This window comes from Eubalaena glacialis, chromosome 12 (assembly GCF_028564815.1).
Source record: "Eubalaena glacialis isolate mEubGla1 chromosome 12, mEubGla1.1.hap2.+ XY, whole genome shotgun sequence".
NCBI lineage: Eukaryota > Metazoa > Chordata > Mammalia > Artiodactyla > Balaenidae > Eubalaena > Eubalaena glacialis.
In genome coordinates, this window is record NC_083727.1 from 62144957 (window position 1) to 62164330 (window position 19374).

The 19374-nt window shown below is 39.5% G+C and overlaps 1 protein-coding gene across 1 annotated transcript; it reads left to right on the forward strand.

Annotated features, from left to right (window-relative positions):
- The first annotated feature begins 2098 nt into the window (after positions 1 to 2098).
- GPR63 (G protein-coupled receptor 63) lies at positions 2099 to 3496 on the forward strand. The gene has a single exon (XM_061207428.1). The coding sequence runs from the start codon at positions 2216 to 2218 to the stop codon at positions 3473 to 3475; it is 1260 nt and encodes a 419-aa protein (XP_061063411.1). The 5' UTR covers positions 2099 to 2215; the 3' UTR covers positions 3476 to 3496.
- The last annotated feature ends 15878 nt before the right edge of the window (positions 3497 to 19374 follow it).

Below are 19374 nucleotides of genomic sequence, written 5' to 3' on the forward strand. Positions count from 1 at the left end.
AACCAGAAATCCAGGCACCGTTTGTTCATCACTGTCTCTCCAGTGCCTGGCTCATAGTAGGCTCTGAAATAAATATTTGATGGATGAATAATTGCGTGACTTGAGTTAGAAGTTTTTACAATTGCAGTAAAATGTTGTGACTGTATACACACATGTAACAACCTTAAAAAGCATCTTTTAAATTATGGTTTTGTTTTGGCTCCGTTCCATTTTTTGTTTTAGTTCCTCAACATGGTCGAGAAAACTAAGTGTTTTAAAGTGTGTGCTACCTTCAGAGTGGATATGTTTGTTTACTTGGTCAAGCACAGTTATCACTGTTACCTTAGGCTTAATATACACATTTGCCTAAGGTACACATTTATAATTTTTCTCTAGAGATAGAATCGTATTGAGGCTGATTTATGTAGGAAGCACAGTCTTTATTCTTATTTGTATGTATATTTAGGTAGTTATAAAGAGACTTGTGGTGATTATGGTGTAAAGCTACCACTGCCCCTTTTCCCATTGGCCCTTTGTGGTTAATAAAGTTTGGGAGTCACTGGATTAGTGGCGCATCTTATCCAGGTATGTTTTGCATTTCAAAGTGAACATGTGAGGATGGATAACATCTAGTAGAGACAAAGACATTAAGCTATAACAGTGAAAGTGTATAGTACAGTTAATACTTTGAACAAACAGATGAATATTCTCCTTCTTCATAAGGTTAGCCCTGGACCACAAATTGGGGATTGTAGAGAGATACGAGTATGGTAGAGAGCCCATGATTTGGCTACAGTGCTGGATCTTGGGTCTCGTAAATGGGATGCTTCTACCCTCAATACTATAGGAAATGAATAAATGAACTTTTAGCATTTACCCCTAAGATCAATGAGTAGTTGTAAATTCAAATAATGAGAAAATTACAGCATTGTCTTAAACTACTGTGGACTACCCCCCTCAATCTTAGGGATTTATTAAAGGAATCTACCCAGAAATCCAAAGAGAGTTCTTTCTAATTAAAGAGATTAAAGTTACCTCTCCAGTAAAGAAATAAGAACCTACATAACAAAAGTGGGTTAGGAAGATAGTAGATTAAGGAAGTCCTTTACCGAAAACTCCAGGGTCACAGAAATTAAGAAGTTGGGGGTTAGGATAAGAGAAAGGTGATAAACTTTTTGGAGCAAGAAAGCGAAATGTTTTCTAGAATGCATTATTCACGCCTGAATATTTTCCTAGTCATCTTCTTTAGAATCCCCATCTTTATTTCTTGGTTGACATCTATCAAGTTGCTGACATACAAGTCTTAGGGAGAAGAAATTGAGAAGATAGAAGTATTTGTATCAGAAAATAAAGGGTGGAAATGGGTGCATGGGAAAGAAGAGAGAATAGGAGAAGCAAAGAGAGCTTTAGAAAAGAAAGGAAGTCTTAAAAATATGACCAAGACGTTTTACAGATAATTTTTCTTCTCTTCTTGAATAACTTCTCCAGTAGTTATGTGGTGGGATTTCTGGGAAGAAACACTTACAAATAAAATAGAAAGCCATGAAACTGTTTCAGACCCTTCATTAGAAATAACCTAGTTCCTACTTGTGAAAGTGTTAAAGCAAAAGTGTCTGATTATCATGTGTTAAATAGGATACTGATTTCAAGGTTCTTTGCCAACTAGTTTTGTGCTAATGTAAAAATGGAATATGAACCTGTACCAAAGAGCTATCAAGAATACTCTCAGGAGAACCATTATTAATAAAATCTGTATTAATAGTGACTGTGGAGAGGCTATGCTGCTCCTGGAAATTTAAAAGAAAAATTAACTGTAAAGTTATAATTTTTGCCTTTAAGGCAGTAATACATTTTCATTCTTTTCACTTTCACTTTATACATGAATGTCATGAAATTTCCACTGTAGTTGACTAAAAATGAAACAACAGAACAACAGTACTTTAGTGATGACTAGGCTAGAGACTTAAATATTTTTAAAGGGTTAAAAAAAGCACAAAACTGGTCCTTCATGATAAAAAGTAAGAAGTCAAATGTTATTTACAAAACTCATTCCCATTCATTTTTTGTGTTTTGGGCTTGTTTTCAGGCAAAAGGACTCCTATGGAAGATGGAAGTCTTTGTCCGTTTTCCAGAGTGTGTTTCCAAGCCCATCAGTGAAACATGATCCTGCTTCTCTGTGTTGAAATGCTTGAAGAACACCTACATCTCTGCCGGCGCCTTCCATCCTGCTGAAACCATGGTCTTCTCTGCGGTGTTGACTGCGTCCCATACTGGGGCATCCAACACAACATTCGTAGTTTATGAAAACGCCAACATGAATATTACGGTCCCTCCACCGTTCCAGCATCCTGACATTGGTCCGCTGCTTAGATACAGTTCTGAAACCATGGCTCCCACCGGGATGAGTTCCTTGACACTGAATAGTACAGCTGTGCCCCCAACACCAGCAGTTTTAAAGAGCCTAAACTTGCCTCTCCAGATCATCCTTTCTGCTATAATGATATTTATTCTGTTTGTGTCTTTTCTTGGGAACTTGGTTGTCTGCCTCATGGTTTACCAAAAAGCTGCCATGCGCTCCGCCATTAACATCCTCCTGGCCAGCCTGGCTTTTGCAGACATGTTGCTTGCAGTTCTGAACATGCCCTTTGCCTTGGTCACCATTCTTACCACCAGATGGATTTTTGGGAAATTCTTCTGTAGGGTATCTGCTATGTTTTTCTGGTTGTTTGTGATAGAGGGAGTAGCCATCCTGCTCATCATTAGCATCGATAGGTTTCTTATTATAGTCCAGAGGCAGGATAAGCTAAATCCATATAGGGCTAAGGTTCTCATTGCAGTTTCTTGGGCAACTTCTTTTTGTGTAGCTTTTCCTTTGGCAGTAGGAAACCCTGACCTGCAGATACCTTCCCGAGCCCCCCAGTGTGTGTTTGGGTACACAACCAATCCGGGTTACCAGGCTTATGTGATTTTGATTTCTCTCATTTCTTTCTTCCTACCCTTCCTGGTGATACTGTATTCGTTTATGGGCATACTCAATACCCTTCGGCACAACGCCTTGAGGATCCATAGCTACCCTGAAGGTATATGCCTCAGCCAGGCCAGCAAACTGGGTCTCATGAGTCTACAGAGACCCTTCCAGATGAGCATTGACATGGGCTTTAAAACACGTGCCTTCACAACCATTTTGATTCTCTTTGCTGTCTTCATTTGCTGCTGGGCCCCATTCACCACTTACAGCCTTGTGGCAACATTCAGCAAGCACTTTTACTATCAACACAACTTTTTTGAGATTAGCACCTGGCTACTCTGGCTCTGCTACCTCAAGTCTGCGTTGAACCCACTGATTTACTACTGGAGGATTAAGAAATTCCATGACGCCTGCCTGGACATGATGCCTAAGTCCCTCAAGTTTTTGCCGCGGCTCCCTGGCCACACAAGGCGACGGATACGCCCCAGTGCTGTCTACGTGTGTGGGGAGCATCGGACTGTGGTGTGAATATTGGAACTGCCTGACGTTTTGGGTGATGGTTGTCTTTATCTGACTTTGAATTTTTTTTTCATGGCTTCTCCACTTAAACTATATTGTTTTTCATAGAGGGTGTGTGTGTGTGTGTGTGCAGTGTAAAGAAAGAATGGTGAAAAAAAAAAAAAAAAGAAAGAATGGTGATTAGTTATATAAGTCTGTTACCAAGGATACACAATAGGGAAGTGATCACATGTGTTACCTCCAGGGTTCAAGAGAAATCCTTGATTTAGGGTGGGGAGATGGTTTTCTGTTCCTTTGATTGATTTTGTTTTTCTAGTAGGAATCAGGATTGTGCTTTATTGAGCCTGCAGTTACAGTGAATTGTAGGTATTCTGTATGCTGCTAAGATATGCTTTGTCGAGTTTATCAATTATTTTTTTCTGGAAGACACTGCTGCTTTTTGCCATCACATTGGAGCCAAAAACTACATACATCTCAGTAGATAAATATTTAGTTTTATTTAAAAAAATAACCCAAGGGAGTTAGTGACATTTTAAAGGTCATGAATATTTACTTTGGTGCACTTTAAGAAACAATGTACAAACTAATTCAGTCATGTTTTTCAGAATTGTTTTTATACATGACATGTGCTTTAGGAAACATTGCATTATTTCTAGGAAGATAGTTTTTTAAAAACGTTTTGTCTGTATGTACAGTTTTAAAGGAGGGAACATAAAAATGAAGAACTTTTTCTAAGCACAATAGTGATTCTTTAGAGCAGTAGGGCAGAGTTGAGGAGATGGAGCACCCTTGCAAATTTAAATGGGATGCAGTGAGGCTGTGGCTGGTGTGGGCTGTGGTGATTCCTTTTACCCAAGGATTCTCGGAGTCCAGTGGGGAGAAGGGGCACCATTTACTAGATGTCTGCCATGTGCCAGGCCCTGTGCATCATTTTATCCTCACAGCATCCTGTGAGGGAAGTATTATTTCTTCCTTTTTGCAGATGAAGAAGGCAAGTCTCAGAGAGACTAAAACCCTGCCCAAGGTTAGCGGTAGAGCTGGGATCCAAAAATCTGTCCGAGTCCTGAGACTGCATTTCTACTGTACCACACGGACACCTCGTTCAAGTTCAGGTTTGGACGTTTCATAGTCAAGAGGGAACTATGTGTATCCTTTCATTTTCTTTTAGACTAAAACCTTCTTTTTAAAAATAGCTTCATTTTTTGTATTGCCAAAAGAAATGTGAAGCCATTACAGAAAGTCTGGAAAATAGAAAAGAAAAAATAAAATCATTTATAACTACCTTTTTAGAGCGGAACTAAAAATCTTAGGTAAGTAAGGGTATAAGGAAATAAGGCAATTTTTTGGTTTGCAAAACAAGTGACAGTTACTGAGCAGTTAAATACAGCTGTATATAGGTCTTTGCCCTGTGGGTTTAGATGTTTCCAGTTGTCCAGCTGTATTTCTCAATGTTCTGGGCAGAACAGCATTGTTGCCCCAGTGCTTGCCCAGAGCAGAGCTGGCTGTTGAAGAATGTGAATGTGCTCAGAGGTGTGTCTCCTGTAAAGAGCTGAAGATAAGCCCTGGTCTGAGCCTAGAGCAAGTTTTCATTAAGGCAGGTCTGGGGTTTCAAATTATTTTTCTCTTGATGATGTTCTGCCTCTCCCCTACCCCAGGTGCAACCAGGGCCTTTGGTGCCCTTCTCTCTCTAATCATGGGAACACATTATAAAACATCCCCCAGGGATGGGTCTTCAGACTATGGCCGTAAGTGCTGAAAGTGTAGCGTCTTGGCTGCATCATGGGTTTTATAAATAGGCAAGTTAACCTTGAACACTTTTTGGATTTATAGCATGTTTTCAGAATTATAGTGCTTTGTGACCAGTGAGGAGTGAGCCTCTTTTCTTCAGTTGTACAACCAGAGAGTTGGACTAGATGAATCTTCAAGGTCTTGTCCAACTCTAATGTGAGAGTAGAGATTTTTAAAGAGCCCAGCTGATGTCAACTTCACTCTTTGGTCCCCAGTATTATTTTTTTACATTTGACTTCATTAGATGTTTCTTAAAATTGAATATCTGAAGAGCATGTGGCACCATATCAGGAGCCAGGACTTTGGAAGGTGGATGTCATCATGAAAGACCTGGGAAACCCTGCTCTTGAGGCAGTTGTCATGGTATTGGAACTCATTTTCCAGTTAACCTCTCTTTTGGGATTCAAGCATGTTATTCAACATGTTGTTTTGAGATCATCTTCTGATGATACTCGCCTACCTCTTTGGTTTCTAATTTATATTATTCACAGGTAAAATTGCTTTTATCCATAGGGATCTTATAGAACATAAACACTGTAGTAGATATTAGTAGCACATTGAAGTGTATCATGCTTTCCACTTTCAATATAAACTAGATTTCAGGCAGATATTAATAAGTATATTTGAAATTAGACTTCCTCTGAGGAAAGTCAGCATGATCTGTATTCATCTTACATATCGGCAGTAGGTCTTGAGACTCCTTTTGTGGTTGGAGTTGAAACTGAGCTTTTGTTTTCTTTGTCCTATTTTTATGAGCAATCCTTATGTACTTTAGTGCTGCCTGGTAGGCAAGTGCATCGTTTGGTGAGAGCTCTGGGGTGCCTGCTAAGAGGCTCAGTGTTTGTGAAAGACAACCGTGAGGGGCCTTTGTGAGAATTCAGCAACCACACTGAATAGCAGTTCTCTTTACACTGGATCGTCTTGATCAGATGACAGTTTACAAACCATTTTGAACGTTTTTATTATGTATACATTTTGAAAGCTTTTAAAAAAAAGTACTGTGGTACACCTTTGAAAAATTTAGGTGCAGTATCATATGTTGCCTATTCTTCTATATTTGTTTGAGGGAAAAAAAAATACCACTACTAGTTATCACTGCTTGCTGACAAAATCAGAAATGTTTTTGGTTTTGTTTTTCCTTCTGGTGAATAAGTAAGAAGCAGGAAAGAGATAATGAAATATTTGTGGTCAAAGAAAGAGTCAAAAGAAATCCCCAGTAGTCTGCAAGAGTGATAGTCAAACTTTCATATGAATTTGTGTCTAAGTATTCCCGGGGGGCTTGTTAACAGTACAGATCCCCAGGGCCCCCAGAGGGTCTGAGATTGGGCCCACAAATGCACACTTTTATTTTGTTGAGTATTTGGCCTGATGCTGATTCAAGTGGTCTCTGGGGCACACTTCAAAGAAACACTCCTGTGGAAAATATATCCACTTAAATATTGTCTGTTTTATCCAAAAAATGTTTGTTTTGTGTTGGAAGCCATTATCTCCTAGTGTATGGATAATCCGCATTGAGAGGAAAATCTGTGTATCATTGTGCCTAATTTCCTGCCACTCGTGTTTGTTAGTGCTGGATCACGCCAGTGTCAGTTTTACTGTCTTTCAACTGGCAAAATTCTGATAAACCATGTAGTTTCACAGAAGAGCAAAAAAGGTGACTTAATATTTGAAAGTCATGATTTTCAGGAGTCTGATTCCTCTAATATTTTCTTTTCTCAGAGAGGTGTCTTTATTGTATGTATCCTCCTAAAGCGTATGAGGGGAATGCAAAGATTCATCCAATTCCTATTGCTGTGCTTATGCCAGCTGTGTTCAATGGAAGCATGAAGAAAATAAAATAACCATTTTAATCTATGTATTTCAGTTGCTGACAAGGATATTTAACTTAATCTTGATCTTTGCTTTTGTTTACATGACAATATTTATGTATATATCACAGGAAAAATGTTCACTTGCTTGACATTTTATTCTTCCATGGTTTTTAGTTTATGTTTAAAGGACTGTTTAATTCAAATTTATTTTCACAACCATAGTCTTCATTGAAAACTCGATTTTTATAATAATAAATGAAAACGTCAAAGCACATGTTTGTTATTACAAGTAAATGGTAATACAGTTCTTAGATATATATTGGTACTAGTCCTTTGTAATTAAAATTAATTTATTTTACAATAGTACCTAACCTATATGAAAAAAACACTTTGAATTTTGGGTTGCAATATTCAAGATCAAAATGTATGATTATTTGTGCATATTCTTATTACAACCAGGAAAAGAGCTCCCAATAAGAAAATGAATAAATGTTTAACATTTCTAAAAGTGAAGTTTTTTTAAAAGGACTACTTCATTTATCTTAGAAAAAATTGTCATGAATAATACTTTCTGTTAAATTAAAATCTGAGTTTAGTTTCAAATCCTGCTTCCTTTGGGTTTTTATTTTCAAATTAGCTCTTAAAGCCTGTATGTATATTCTAGTTTTAGAAATTCTCAGAGTAATTAAGGATGAAGTGAAACTTGGCAAAAGACTATCAGTATTAAGAGACAGTTTTAAGACATTCTGTCTAGGAGAGTTATAAAAATTTTCCTGCTAAGTCATTTGAAATTGGATTGTCACTGGCAAAGCAGTGACAATGTTTGCTTCTATTTTGATGAAATGATTTCTTATTGCACTTCCTTTTCTAAAATCTAAGGCCTTTCTAAAACCTACTTTTAAAATATCATTTATTTTTATATGAGTTTCAACTTTTTTGCCAATTAGACATGAGGGTTTTATTTTCTCTTCTTTTTCACTTATATGCAATAGCTAAATATATTTATTTTTAAATTATAAAAGGTTGATTTACAAAGGAAGGTTGTTATTGAATCTATTATACATCTGATAGTTCTTTCTGAAATGGAAAGGTAAGAAAGATATAGCAAAATAGAGGAACCTGTTGAATTAAAAGCATTTTCACATCTATCATGAAAATAGCCCCACTCAACTCATTCATAATAAAGAGAACCTTTAGGAGAAGTTTCTACCTTCTACGTCAAGGTGCAGTCAATTAGATTTAATGCAAAAAGAAACAAAAATTTCATGGCTATCTCAGCATTTAACCCAGGGAAGCAGAGCTAGTAGAAGATATTTATTAAGAGATTTATTGCAAGAGTTGGCTTACATGATTGTGGGGCTGGCTGGGCAGATCTGAAAGCCAGAGGGCAGGCTGTCATGTAGGACAGGCTGGGAATCACAGGCACAAACTGAAGCTTGCTGTCCACAGGTGGAATTTCTTTTTCCTCAGAAAAGCCTCAGTGCTGCTTTTGACCTTTCAACTGGTTGAATCAGACCCACTCAGATTATCTAGGATAATCTCTTAGTTAATGTGGACTGATTGTAGACTTTAATCACATCTATGAAATACCTTCACAGCAACACCTAGATTAGTGTTTGATGGAATAACTAGGGACAGTAGCCTGGCCAAAGGGACACATCAAAAGACCGTCACAGTGATGACATCCAAATGTAAAATATAATAAAATCGGGACTTCCCTGGCAGTCCAGTGATTAAGACTCTGAGCTTCCACTGCTGGGGGGGCGCGGGTTCGATCCCGGTTAGGGAACTAAGATCCTACATGTTGCATGATGTGGCAAAAAAATTTTTAAAAATGATAATAAATAAAATATAAATTAAAAAAATAAAATATAATAAAATCCTTCTATGATGCTGTAGTGGTAGTATAAAAAACTCAGTCGCATAAATCTCAGTGTTGAGATTAATATAATGACCAAGATAAGTTTGTTGAAGAGGATGGGAAACATAGTCTGACTGCATTATATGCAAATTCACATAATCACAGGGCACAATATTTATCTCTGGATTTCACTGTAGCTATTGTGAAAGTTCTCAAAAGGGAGTAATAATCAATTGATTAGATGATTATGTAAATCAACTTTCTTCCTACGTAAATTTTGTGATACTTGCCAAGGATTATGCCTTTCTTCTAAGAAATTTGAAAGCATAATTAAAACAGTATTAACTCTCAGCATAAAAATATGCTAATAGTAATAATAATAATAATGATGACAGGTGCCATTTTTTGTCCACTTATTGTAGTCAAAATACCCTTTATCTATTTTAATCCACAGTATTTTCTCCTTTTTCCAACTGAGGAAACTATGTTCCCAAGAGATTAAGTAACTTTTTCAGGTAATAGCTTAGATTCAAATCTAGGCCTAATGCCACAGTTCATAGTTTTCTAGACCACCTTCCCCTGTTATTCCCCGATAACAGAACTGAGTTTCTAGTGAGACCAACTTACTAAGCATCATACTAAATGATGATTCCTCTCCATGCATTAGGTAAATAATCATAACAGAAAAACCTATACATAAAGTTGTGGATATTAACACAAAACCTAGGTTAGTTTGTTCTTGATTTTAAGTCATTAACTAGATTTGGCTAAATCAGAATTGAGACTGTCAAGCCGTCTGGGCCCCAGGGAGCCTTGGGTACACCAAAGCCCACTTGGGTTCTAATGTCACAGAACCTTCAAGAACTTGCTGACCGTGGCAGAAATTTTGGGAATGCTTAGACACCCAGACAGTTTCCTAGATTGCATAGATCTCACAACGGAAAGTTTCACCGTGATGCATATTTGGGGTTCGATTATGTACCGATTTGTCTGAAGTACTACAGGTTTTATCTATAGTAGCCAAGACTTTGGAAGAGAAGGTGGAGGTGATGAAGTCAGGAGCCCTGGGGTCCTCCTGTCAGCTTTGACACTCCTGCTGTGCTGCCAACCAGGACTCCTTCAGCCTGACACAAAATGGCAGGGTTTTAACATGCCTATTAACTCATGATTGGTATAGTAATTAGAATTCCTTAGTTGATTGCATCATTTGTACAAAAAAAAACAAAACAAAAAACTTTGTTACCGTAGTTTGTCATATATTTTTGCAAATGATGAAAAAAATTTAATTGTGTAATTTATCTTATTGACCATCTGTTCAGGTACACTTACATGTGAAATTTTGTAATAGTAAATACTGTGAAACTACAGGATCCGTGGTTGGTTGGATTCTTGCCAGAAGAGCCGAGGAGCCGGAGGGCCGACTGTAAGTTCTACATGGATTTCCCGCCTCCTGGAGGGTGGAGATCCCTAACCCCTTGTTCAAGGGTCAGCTGTATTCCCTAATAAGCAGATGAAGAAACAGGTTTAAATAATTAAACGACTTTCCCAAATTCTTGCAGCAGTTAGGAGGCAGAACCAGGATTCAAACCCAGCTGAGCATCTCCCAGCTTTAGAGCTCTTAACCACTTCACTTCGAGTCAGTGGGATTTTACTGTCAGAGAGAGAAGGGCTGGAAAGTGAGCTTGCGAGCTTTGGACAAAACCAGTAACCAAGTAAACAAAAGTCAGATAAATGATCCTGGAAAGTCTCTTAATCAAATAGATACATTTTTATTAGTAGAAAGAAGAAAAATAGAATGTTTACATTTTTAAGAAAACAGTTTTTTTTTAGTTCATCACCCAAGATTTACCACTGAAAACAGCTGAGCTTGTGGACAAAGGCACACAGGCAGGTCAATGTGAGGAGGCCAGGGGCAACTGCTTCCCAGCGCGCAGGCAAGCAGTTTATTCTCACTTCGGACATCATGCTCTGAGGGGGCCTAAGCTGGGTCTACACACCCCAGACTTCTCTGGTAACTATTGCTATCGCTATCACTTTTGCTTTTCTGGACTTAACACTGGAAGAACTTTTTCTTCAGGGGTGCTGGGGACTCCTTGGGAAACTGTTAGTACCTAGGGAATTTGACTGTGCTGTCACTCCCTCTTCCAGGATTTATCTAATGAGCAGAGTAACTGCAAATGGCACGGAAGACATTTCCCTCTGACAGGAAGAAAGATGGAGTCTTCTTGTATGACTTCCCCAAAGGTATTTGTAGTCTCAAATGCCGTGATTAACTTGGATTGCAAGATATCACAGTATTTTATGTTCATCTGTGTGAAGGCTACTATTGCCAAGTAACAGGTTCTGTTAGATCTCTCTCCAGGGCAAAAGGCTTCTCATGAAAACATGTACAGTAAAACAAGATGCACATTGAAGGAAAAATAGAGAGGTAGAGAAATGTAATCTGACAGAGATGCGATGACGAACAAACAAACAAAAAAATCAGCTCAGTCTTGATTTCTAGCCCTACCTTTCCCCCTGGAGTTCTCACCTTTCTTTCCCACTAGGCACTAAACTCCCTGAGGGCAGGGCACTGTGCTTGTTTATTATTTCTCCAGCACCTAGCATGGTGGCTCACAGAGAAGGGCGATTCTCAAAAGTCTGGAAATGGACCTTTTGATAATAGAATCTTGATGGTTAAAATCATAATGGACTTACCCAAACCAAGTAGCAAGTGCTAAGATCAGCACACAGGGCTTCAGTCTCCAAGTCCAGTAACCTGCCCACTATATAAACCTGCTTCCTTGACTTAGAGGAGAAAGTAATCAGAAGGTTTTCTGACACTGAGTTTAGGCCAGTTTAGGAGACAAGTGTGTGGAGTGGACAGAGCTGCTAAATTTTTTTTTCTCAACATCTTTATTGGAGTATAATTGCTTTACAATGTTGTGTTAGTTTCTGCTGTATAACAAACTGAGTCAGCTATATGTATACATATATCCCCATACCCCCCCCCCTCTTGCATCTCCCTCCCACCCTCCCTATCCCACTCCTCTAGGTGGTCACAAAACACCAAGCTGATCTCCCTGTCCTATGTGGCTGCTTCCCACTAGCTATCTATTTTACATTTGGTAGTGTATATATGTCCATGCCACTCTCTCACTTCATCCCAGCTTACCCTTCCCCCTCCCTGTGTCCTCATGTCCATTCTCTACGTCTGCATCTTTATTCCTGACCTGCCCCTAGGTTCATCAGAACCATTGTTTTTAGATTCCGTATATATGTGTTAGCATACGGTATTTGTTTTTCTCTTTTTGACTTACTTCACTCTGTATGACAGACTCTAGGTCCATCCACCTCACTACAGATAACTCAATTTCGTTTCTTTTTATGGCTGAGTAATATTCCATTGTATATATGTGCCACATCTTCTTTATCCATTCATCTGTAGATGGACACTTAGGTTGCTTCTATATCCTGGCTATTGTAAATAGTGCTGCAATGAACATTGGGGTGCATGTCTCTTTTTGAATTATGGTTTTCTCAGGGTATATGCCCAGTAGTGGGATGAGCTGCTAAATTTTTATTTGTTAAACCTGGCAACCCTAAGAGTAGTGCACATATGTATATAGTTTTTTGACCCTATAACGTGCAAGTCATGGCATGGAGGAGGTCCTCTGTTCCTCTTGTTTATGAGGCTGGTCTGTGACTACATCTTGTGGTCTTGACTAAATATGCTGGGGTAGAGGAGGACGTGACTCCTGGTGCAGCTGAGGAGCAGATACAGATGGACGGATAACAGAAGTAAAAGGTGTGTTTTGTAACTGTTTTGTGTAATCTCAGTTTGTTGGTAAACGACTGGTGATGGTGATACGGACAAGATGTATTCAGTAACCACCTCCATCAGGGAAATTTTGGTCGGGAAAAGTTTTCAATTGCTAGAATTAGACATCCATGTGTTGAATGCCATTTCAACACTTGCAACAGAAATTCGGAGTTTAAATCACTTTCACCATAGTTTTGGCAGGACTGGGAACACATTTTTTTTTCAGCTGTTCTTCCTGATGGGTGCTATAAATAGCTTTGGGGAAGTATATAATTATCTCAAAGTAGAAGCTAAAGATAAAAAGCTGCTTGAGACTTTAAAGGAACATTTAATAGTTATTATTATGTAACATTTATTAAGTTTGCTCACTGTGCTCATTGTCTTTGCCAGGAAGAAACTTGGAATAAAAAGTCAATCCAAGATGTGACATGTATAAATAGACCAAAAGGTATATTAATATGGTGCCAGAACAAAGGGTTGATTCAATAAAAAAAGAAAATTTGGGAAACAAAAAAGGCAGCCAGATCAGTACAGTGTTGTGTAGAAATGAAGAAAACTTATATTTAGTAACATATCTTTAAAATACTGGCAGTTTAAAACAAAGATGCATAGCCACATAAAAACAGGTAACATTATGGTATGTGCATGGGTAGTACTGTGTTTTGGGCAGCTAGCTCAGCCTTTTATATATAAAAGGAGTTTACTTACTCTGTTCAATGAATAAATACTAAAAGATTTAAGTATTAAATAAAGATTCATTGTTGGCCGAAGCTAGGTCAGCGTTATAAAGAATGATTTCAGTCATTGGCTCCTGGCTAAGACTGTGATGGCTGTTTGAAGCCTATAGAAAGTCCACAACCAAGTAATCATATTAGAGACGTCCATCGTTTATTTGATGCCTGCTGAATGATGCAAGTACTATATCTACATAAATACATAATCTCTAATTCTTATAATAATTCTAGCAGGTAGATATTATCATTCTGTTTTACAAATCCTTCAAGCTTTTAAGTAGTTAGATGAATTTTAAGAGGCGACAGGACTTACAAAGTGGAGATACAAGAATTCAACCCCACGTCTGTGTGAACACCAAAACTTAGGGTTTTTTTTCATGTTGTAGTACTATCTATCCAACCTTTTGCCTATGCATTCTTGTTTCCTTCGCCTTATTTCTCCTTCACTTATGAAGACTTTTCCTTTAGAACCTGATTGTCCCACTCAACCTAGCTTGGACTTCATGATTCATCCTGTTGCCTCTGGTCCTGCCCTCAGCTTTTCCTCAACTCTTCTCTGATCTCCTAGCCCTAAGCTTTGCTGATCTGTCTACATTGCTCACATCCTCGTTTTGGTATATACTACGTTCAGCATTGCTAAGGCTAAGAACTCCTGTGTGCTGATAATTTGCATAGATGCCACCCCACAAGATGAATATCCTTACTATGGCCTGAAGTCATGTGCTTCTTATCTGCAGACAGGAAGCACAGAAAACCAAAGATCCTTATGAAACATTATTGGCCCTTATATCCTCAGAGAACTTCCTAATATAGGGCAGAAATCCAGTCAGGCCAGGCAGGCACACAGCTCCTGGAGGCCAGCACCAGCAGAACTCTTGTGAGATCTAAGTAATCCAAACAGTAAACAAAGAATGATTCTTTGTGTTGCGGTTCTTCCTGGGAAGAGATTCAGACATGGTGACCACTAGAAAGGCAGGCAAGATTTTGGTAGCAAAGTTCCCAAAGTAGGGAACTTTGGTGAAGTTCCTACTCAGACTTTTAACCCAGATCTGAATACCTCCTTCCTCGGGAATGTTAGGTTGGCCAAGAGATCATGGAATGCCTAGAGGCATGTGGCTCTTGTCATGAGGTCCTGATTGTCTCAGAAGCAGGGTTTCATGAATGTTTACCCTCTTCTGCAGCCTGGGTGCTCATCTGGGTGCTTTCAACTTAATCCCAGGCTGACACAAAGTAGTATTTATGCCATTAAAGGGTTAGGAATAACATGAGAGTGAAAACAGCAGTTCCTTTCTCTTCCAGAAAGGGGTCAGTTACCCCCAGTAATAAACTCGGCAATTAATTACTAGCTTATGAGAAAACTGAAATCTAAGGCATGGATACGGTGAGGAAGTAGAACATGAAAACACTGTCAATGCGTGGCAGGTGCAGACCAAAGTTAAATAAAAGAATTTGGGAAATGACTGAACCTTGAGAAATGGGGTTTGCAGGAATTAGGCCAGTGAGTAGAGGCTTCAGGAAGCTAATGGATAAAGAGCTGGCTATTAAAGATGAGGGCTGAAGTTGTCTGGATTTGCACAGAAAATGGACCTTTGCTGCCCTCATATCTCTGCCCAAATCCTGTACCATGTGCTCTATTTGTCTTCATGCCCAGCAACCCAACTGGCTCACAGGCCTTCTGACTCAATCCCCATTACTTACTGTGTTGTGAATGGCTTCCTTCCTTGACGCTGACTTTTGGGAATGCTTTCCTAGCATTTGGTTTTGCTTCCTTCTTATACTACAATTGAAATTCTTTATCTATGCTTCCTCAGGCCACCCTGGGCTGTCATCTCCCCTGGTCCAACCGTAACTCTGGGTGTTATTATCCTGGCCCGACAAACGTGACATGAAAATCAATGTGTATATTCATTAAAGTAGTGCTAGCTTTTTTGACAGCAAACTCCTCAAATCAGTATCTTAACGACAATAGTTTATTTCTTTTTCATATAACAACTCAATTTACATGTTCCTGGTTTGGCTCCAAGTAATCATTCAGGAATCCAGGATGATAGAAACTCTACATCTTCAGCATGTGGATTCCAATGTGCCAATATCCAGTCAGTAGACTGGATAAAGGTACCATGCCTGGACACCTGGGAGATTTTTATGGGCCAAGCCTGGAGGTGGCATTCATCACTTCTCCCCCATATTTCATTGGATAAAATTTGGCCACATTGGATACACCTTCTTGCAATGGAGACTGAGAAATGTGGTCTAGTTGTGCAACCCCTGATGAAGAAGAAATGAGTTTTGGTGAAAACAGTGTTTTCTGCCACAGTAGAGCCAGCAGTGACCTCTTTGTTTCTGACCAGAGTATCCCAAAGAGAAGAAACCACCTGAGACCATGGGCTTCCCTCACTGTTTGGTAGTGACACAGGACAATTACCCCCTATGCAGGCCCAGCTTCCTTTGATACTCTCAGCAGAAAGACTTCCCCTGACATAGTCTAGCACCTAGATTTCCTTATGCTATTGATGAACTCTGTATCTGAGGCTGTGAAATTTATGGGTGAGCCAGAGTGAGTAAAAATCTTGATATCCTGGCCGAGAAGAGAGACAAATAGACGAACAATCCCACACTCATGACCAGCCAGACTCCTCCTGAAGCACCATGTAGGATTTCTGGAAGTGTTTCAGGCCACATCAGGTCATCTGACCTGACAGCAAGTGTCTCCATCATCTGTCATCTGTACGGGGACATCAGACAATGTGTTGCTGTGTATAGGCAGGAGTTCTGGTTGTTGGTACACATTTTATTGAACAACGAGGAGAACCTGAATGTCTCAGGAATGCTTTCTGGACACTTACATGATACTTACGTGATTTATTAGTCTAGGCCATAAAGTCAGTTGTCTATGCATAGAAAGTCAGCTGGTAAGCCAGCCATACAGTCTCATGGGCTGAGGACTGGAGATAACCCATGTGAGTGGAGGAAGCATGTTGTTGCCATATGAAAGTGCAGTCAATGGGTATGTCTACAGTTGTACCCTAGAGAAACCAGCTACTTCTGTAAATATTCCCCTCCCTCTATTCAAGGTGCCCTTTACTCAGTGATGGGAAATGTGCAGCCTGTTCTAGTAAGTGCAACTGCTGGTTTTTCTCTTCTCTCTTCTTCCCTGTTCTATTTATTTTAATAAGCCAGTGGATTCTGGGTGCTCATGGGACTGAGATGAACTGGGCACAAACCCATAGAATGGTAGTTGTAGGAAATCCTGTTTTCTGGATCCTGGTGCCTAGGCTCAGCTGCTGAGCTACCCCAAATTTGTGCAAGTCTGAGTATATACCACTGATTCCCACTGGGGGATGGACACTGGGGGAGGGCGCATGACCCATGAATGTCTGGGTGGTAAATCACATAGAACCCCTGGTGCTGGAGGTCACCATATGACCACACAGGCATAACATGTAAAAGTGGATCTTAAACATCCTCATGTGTCTATGACCCTAGCATTTGTGCAAACTCATGAATTAGATTCTCCTACCTTCTGACCATATTTCTTAATTCTTCCATTTATGAATTCACTGTACTTTTAGGATCTGATGCTTGGCCATAAATTCCTGTTGTGGCTCCTTGATTATGATTCGTATTATGCTCCTGGAATTGTGGCTGCAAGCTTCCTTGGGAAAATATTTCGGCTGGTCCAAGATTTCCCCAAGATTCCTGTTGATCACCTAAGCCTTAATCTGCAGCTCTCCTGCTGGGGCTTCCTGGGCCTCAGGAGCTGAAGATGGGCATATGTGACCATTTGAATAGATAGGACAAATCCTCAATGAAGGTCAGTGCCCTAACTTGCCTGTATCTCGATTCTTTTGCCTCTAAATGACTATATTCCAAATATTTGTGTGTATGTGGGATAAGCCCATTTAACTTATTAAAAGTACAGAGCCCCAACCAAGACCTACTGGGTCAGAATGTTTAGTAAACAGTTTGGTCCCTACTCTGTTTTCTAGGAGGTACTCTCTCATCCACTGCTTTCCATGGCTACATCTTAGGTGGGTACTGGGGAGAATGAGCTATCTATTAATATCATCATGGGACATTCTACTTTGAGCTAGTAGAGTTTCAGTGTCCTAGAAGTTGATTTAGAGTTCAAGCAAAGCAACTTCCTTAACAACTTAGGGGACTTCCCACCCACCACCTCTCTTTCATTCCCTGGATTTCATGGGCTAGCAACCCAAAGTCAGACATCATATCAAGGCATAGCTTTTCAAATATGAAACTGGGCATGGGAATTTCAGTCTCTCAGTAGCTGGTGTTGCGTTAGTCTCAGACATTGGCTTATGCACTTGACTCTCAACTAAATGGCTTTCATTTTGGTCTCTGCCTAGGGAGAACATTAAACAATAGCTGTGGTATGAGTCACCAGTAATTTGCCTCTTGATCCTAGGCTCCATCCCAGCTTCTTCTTTGCAATTAAGTTAGTTGTTCCCATTGTCAGTCATTCCTAGAGTGCATGACAGCAGATAGTTGAGTGGGAACACATCCCAATTTTGTCTCCTGGAATAACTCTTCCCTGCCTTTTCTGGCAAGAACCTTAACTGACAGCAAAGCATTTCATCTTTTCCAGCCCCTGGTTTCATTTCGCTGGACTTTTAGCCAACTCAGATTGCAGGCCACAGGCAGAAATCATTTCCATCAGCATATTCATAATTTTCATTCCTTTCTGCTTTGAGATGGGCCAACTTCAGCTGAGCCTAAGTGAATCTTTTCATTGTAGGACCTTACAGAAGGTCACAATAAATAACACTCTTATCTCTTTTCTTATCTTTTATTGGGAAACTTCAAGAGGCACATGGTCTCAATCCCAAGATACAAGAGTAAATATTTTTCTACTCCTCATCAGGGATTATCAACTTTCCTGCCCAAGATGGAAAGTCTACTTTCTACCCTATCTTTGCCTATTCCATTTTTTTCCCGTTACTTGCACTATCCTACTTCCAGTTCCTTTTTTTTTTTTTCTAAATTCTATGAGGACTCTTTTCACTTGTAAGTGACAGAAAGCCACACAGTCTGGTTTGGGTCTAAGGAACATGCTGTACTCTGGAGAAGTGCATGGGCTAAAAGAGAGGGAAGGAGTGAGTGGTTCTCCAAGAGAGAAATTGGGGCACAATGATTAAAAGGATGGTCTATCAATATTGAGTGGTTAAAAATGGACACATTTTCATTACATTTGGTTTCTCAGCTGACCTGCTGAATGCTGCTGGAGACTATTACACAACCCTAAAGATTGGTGACATTTCAAGTTCATGTTCTTCAACTTTATTTTGACTTCAGTCCTACTCAGTGAACTTTTCACATTGCCCTGGTCATGTCTTTTACAGGTTCCAGAAATAATTATTCCTAACCTCACCATTCTTCCTTAGGCCCAGCTCCCCATTCAGCAGATTGCCTTGTCTTTTACTTCCTACAGGAAATTGTAGGATAAAAGGTGAGACCTCCCTCAACTTCCTGTTTCTACATATACAGATTTGCCTATATTAAGACCACTTTTACCTCCTTTCCTGCTCCTGTGTCCTCTACTTCAGCCTTCTCTCCTATAAAGGAAACCTCCAGTTATCATTGCACCCTCTCTCCTATATTTGCAAAGTCTTCCTCTCTATGTGCATTTCTCTCACAGTCAGAGCTGGATCTACCTACCAGAAAGCCAATGAAGCTCAAATAATCTTCAGGGCTTCTAATTTGCCTGAGCCCCTTTCAAGGCTCTGGGTGGGACTTAGTGGTGTAGTCACATGATCATATGTATCTGCACAATGTGCAAAACTAAGATATATTAATGGTAATATTTCTGTATATACTTTCTCATTCACTCTAGGACCACTGTGTCCACTTTGACTCACCTTCTGTCACATTTCCTGTGTTTCCTGTGTTTTGGA